Source organism: Sorghum bicolor, chromosome 4 (genome assembly GCF_000003195.3).
Source record: "Sorghum bicolor cultivar BTx623 chromosome 4, Sorghum_bicolor_NCBIv3, whole genome shotgun sequence".
Classification (NCBI taxonomy): Eukaryota; Viridiplantae; Streptophyta; class Magnoliopsida; order Poales; family Poaceae; genus Sorghum; species Sorghum bicolor.
The window spans coordinates 49,454,323-49,459,071 of record NC_012873.2 but is presented as its reverse complement, the minus strand read 5'-3'; the positions used below and the strand labels follow the sequence as shown (position 1 = coordinate 49,459,071).

At 47.0% G+C, this 4,749-nt stretch overlaps 1 protein-coding gene across 1 annotated transcript; it reads left to right on the top strand.

Moving 5' to 3' along the window:
* On the top strand, positions 2,998 to 4,749 carry LOC110434546. Its single transcript, XM_021458776.1, has 2 exons — positions 2,998 to 3,679; positions 3,764 to 4,749. The coding sequence occupies exon 2, from the start codon at positions 3,835 to 3,837 to the stop codon at positions 4,303 to 4,305; it is 471 nt and encodes a 156-aa protein (XP_021314451.1). The 5' UTR covers positions 2,998 to 3,679; positions 3,764 to 3,834; the 3' UTR covers positions 4,306 to 4,749.

The window sequence follows — 4,749 nt, the reverse complement described above, 5'->3', positions numbered from 1 at the left end:
GAGGTGCATTGTTATGATTTTCTCAATTAGTATCTATCTGACAATTTCTCTCCGGGTAGCCTTTGCTCCTCCCCAACAACAGTGCCAAAAATGCTTGTTGCCATCTCTAACGTCACCTTAGTTACTAGGTTGTCATCCCTAGCTATGACGCCAGAAATGCGTGGGGTTGGTATTTAGAAAACTGAACTCTTGATATGATAAATAATATAAAAGTAATCTGCAAGCGCATAGATCAAATACCATTGTAGCACTTCACCAAGAGTATTCCAGTTATCATTATTTATATTTTAACTCAAAGAGGAGCTAAGGAGTAGGCTCAGAGATGGATTTGTCAAATATGATTACTAATGAGGAAACTAATCACATAGTCACTTGCTAAGGTAGGGGTGAGCCAATAATCTAATGATAATGATAATAATAACCCAGAGATTAGAAATAGACTACTCATCATATTGGTAGACAAACAAGAGATTAGTCAAGATATTAAATTCTTAAGTAGCAACTAAGTTACTAAGTCTTTTCATCTACTCTAGCATATATACAATCATATATAGCATAATGACTTTGAATTCATGCATAAGGAACATTAACAAGGAAAATCATGAACAAAGCAAGACAATCCTTGCAATATCATTCTATTATCGTTATTGATAGGGTGTGGACTATAGAAGACTCAACAGATTGTTATATCCGCGATCTACCGCAAGGCCCGACCAATAGGATGCATCCACAGGTAAATGCCCTCTAAGCACCACTTTTAAACTTAGTCTACCACTTAATTCCCTCGCGATGAGAACTAAGCGCTTTGCGAACATATGTATGCATTCAATATCAATCTTGACTATATCAAATACACAACTAGAGCAAACTAGAAACATAATAAATAGCAACATGATCAATTAGAATAAACTCTTAGAGAAATATACAAGATAATACCCGATTCTTGAGACAAAAATCGAGAATCCTGAGCGTAGCGCCTGAACTCTTCTAAAATCTACCTTGCTAATCCTATCTAGAATTGAGGAATTAGAGCATATAGTCTAATTCTCTGGTGGAAGAGACGATCTTTGATCTCTACCTCTGGCTCTCCCTTCAAATGAATGAGATGAGACGAAAACCCTGAGGTCTAGGCCTCCTTATATAGGCCGGTGGGATGAACCGTAGCTTTAGGATCAAACCGACCTTAATGGGCGAAGATTATTTCTCCTCAAAGTCAGTTTAGGCATAATCCACGAGCTTTGCCCTGATTGGACATAGGGGAGGGTGGGCGTCCCCACCTGTTAGGGTGGGCGCCGTGGCTCTGGCCCCACTCTGCTTCTCCTTTGTTCTAGTGGCTTCCTGAGCCTTCTAGATGCTTCTTTTTTGTACGTGGCTTTGATATCTCGTTTCTCTCTATGTAATCATGATATGTGGGCCTCCTTGGGCTATTTTCTGATAACCCTCTGCAGAAATAGATATTCACCAAAACTCATGGAAATCTATGAGATAAAACCCTAGTTCTATGTTGATGAATGTTTTGTGCCCTTTTTCCTTCTCTTGTTGATATAAATGTGATGGTTATCTACCGTCAACATCTACGTATATGCATCCAACACTGTTGTATTTTTCTTTTCAACTATTCCTATTAAATTTAAGCAATAGCCCAATGCATGAGAACCTTCCCACTGAATTTTTTTCCTTAATTAATTCACGGCCTTGAGATGTGAGCAAGAGTTAGAGTGAGGTTGTTGGCTTTGATGTCACTTTGGCCACCAGTTGCTAGACAGGTTGGTTAAGCCTCAGGAGGGCATCCTCCGTGACCAGAGTTCAATTTCCCAAAATAGCGAATTTCTGGTCGGTGGTGTGGAAAAAAATCCCTCGCCTATCCCGTGTTCCCAAAGCATACGCCCCACTCATCGGGTAGCGGGCCCCTATGTGCGGGCGGGACATGGGGTTGGGGGGTTTTCTCGGGCTAAGATGAGAGTCCTCTACCTTAAGCGCATTAGCTCGGGGACTATCTTCCCCCCTCTCCGCAGCCTGAGTTTTTTTTATGTCACTTTGAGTTGGCCGGTGCCTGAACCTTGTTAGCTGCAGGTGTGATTGATTTCTATATAATAACTGAGCGCACAGCCTGCTTTGATCTAAAAATATAAACATCAGCAGAGGTGAACACACTGCATACTACTACTACTACTACTACTACTACTACTACTACTACTACTACTACTACTACTACTACTACTCTGCACTTAATTTTATTGTGCAAAAAGAAAAGATGCGCTAGCTAGAACACTTATGTCCAATCGATCTTTTTTTTGAAAGGGAATCGATCTTCAAATTCCAGCGGAAGCATACAATTAAGTATACTGTTGGGTGTTGACCAGAGACTAGCAGCTAGATATATAGTACAGTAATACTGTAATTTAGTATCATATCATGAGTCATGACACATATATGTCACTGTCGTTTAAAGCCGTGCGCGCTTACTTGCAGCTGGCAGTCGTCCACAGTGATCTATATATCCACTAGATTTCGTGGAGATATTAAAGGTACGTAGCCGCGAACAGGTAACATGAGAATCGCAGGGAAAACAAAAAACCAACAAGCGCGCCATATGCGCATATATCCGCATCGCTCGAGAGTTTTAAAAACCGACGGCGATCGATATCAACAGGACTCGTTTGGCTGATAAATTATGATAGAAAATACTGATGGTTAATTTATTATGAAAGAAAAATAATGTTATATAGTTGACCGATTCGGTGGATAAGCTCAAGCGAACGTGTGATCGGCTGAAGTCGATCGGCCGGATGTGCAATTGAATGCATGCATGCAGTGGCAAGCGGGTCGATATATGATGTTAAAGTCGCCATCGCTGCGCACGGTGCTGCTGTACATCTGGGCGGAGAGGTGGCCGGCCGGCCCCAGCACGGCCCCGGCCACATAAGCCTCCCCGGAAAGCCGACTGCCCGCCTGCCCTTTAATTTGACGCGCGGCGGCGGATACGCACTCCCCGGCCTCATTTTGCTTGTTAATTCTAGCTACACACACTAGTATGGTTGCGTGCTGCTTATCGCTCCGATCGCAAGCGGGAAATCTTGCTACCGCGCGCGGCCCTGCGGCTCCACCTCCACCTCCACCTGCACGTACGCCGCCACTTGCTACCTCTCCCTCTCCCTCCGTCCTCCGCTTATATTTGCTGGCCCTAGCCTAGCTACAAAGGCTGCCCGGCCGATCGAGCTCTCTCCAAGACACCTACTACAACCACTTGCCTTGGCACGCGCCACGCCTCAGAACCCTTCTTCCTTCCTCTCCTCGATCGATCAGCTCTAGCTCTCCTCATCATCCATCTCGACCACGAGGAATCGAAGCCAAAACCCTTCTTTGTCTAGTACCTCACGCACTCTCTCAGCTAGCTAGCTCTGCTGCCCTGCTTTCATTTCATCCTGTCAGATCAGCTCCTTAATTAGCTTCTTCGTCCCTCCCTCCCGACCGGTCAATCGATCGTCCACCGGCTAGCTTCTTCGTTCTGCACGCTGAACCTGTAATATGCCTCCTGCCGTCCTCCAAGAGCCATGAGTAACACCAGCAACACCAAGAAGCACAGCCTCCTCGCGCCAAAGGCCACCGTCGACATGTCTCGCCTGCACCAGGCCTACGACCGCGGCTAGCTAGCTAGTTAGCCGGCTTGATACCTAGTGTACGTCTTTGTGTTAATTGTGTCCTTGTTGAACAGAAATTAACCCAGCTCGTCGTCATCCTAGCGCTGTCTTGTTTGTGTTAGGCTTGTTAATTTCTTGCTCGATCAGTAACAACGTTTGCTGTCGTAAGTTCGTTCTCGTAACAACAACAACAATGAAGGAAGGAGGCGAGAAGAAGAACATCCTGTCCAAGACGCTCCAGAGGTGCCGGACCTCGCTGCTGGCGCAACGGAGGCGGCCCGAGAGGGCGTCGTCGTCGCCGTCCCTGGGTGTGCCGGTGCCGGCCGCCGGGTACTTCACCGTCCTGGTGGGTCCGGAGAAGGAGCGGTTCGGGGTGCGCGCGCGCTGCGCCAACCACCCGCTCTTCCGGGCGCTGCTGGACGCGGCCGAGGCCGAGTACGGCTTCGCCGGCTGCGACGGCCCGCTCGAGCTGCCCTGCGCCGTCGACGACTTCATGGAGGTCATGTGGGAGATGGAGCAGGCCGACCCCAGCGCGTCGCCTGCTGGCTGTGGACGCTTCGCCGCCGGCAGCAGTATTAGAGCCCACCACCACCATCTGCACCACCAGGCCGCCGGCGGCTACCAGATGGTGAGCCCGGCGAGGTTCCTCGTCGCCGGCCGGTGATCGTGATGGATGTTATTCGTTACTTGAACAGCTAGAACGCCTGCTTTGGTCCATCGCCCGGCGACGACGGTCTAAAATGGTCTGGTCGTCGTATCGTCGGTTGTGGTTACGTTGAGCACTTTTCTGAGATCAACGATCTCGATCGCTTGATGAAAGAAACCTAGCTCGATCTCTTCTTCTTCTTCGGCATCGATCATAAGTAGACTAGAGATCCAGGCGCACGCACAAGTTTGTTCAACTGCTCGTTGTTTGCTGCTTTGCCGTCTGTTAATAACGTTTGTTTCATCACTCTTTGTTTTTTCATCATCGTAGTGTACTCCATAGATTTGCTTTGCCCGTCTTGTAACTCTCATGTTGTCTTCAAGTCGTTTGAAGATGTATATATGCTACTCCCCTATATACATCGTGTTTACTACAATGAGTGTAATAATAATAACAAGTTTT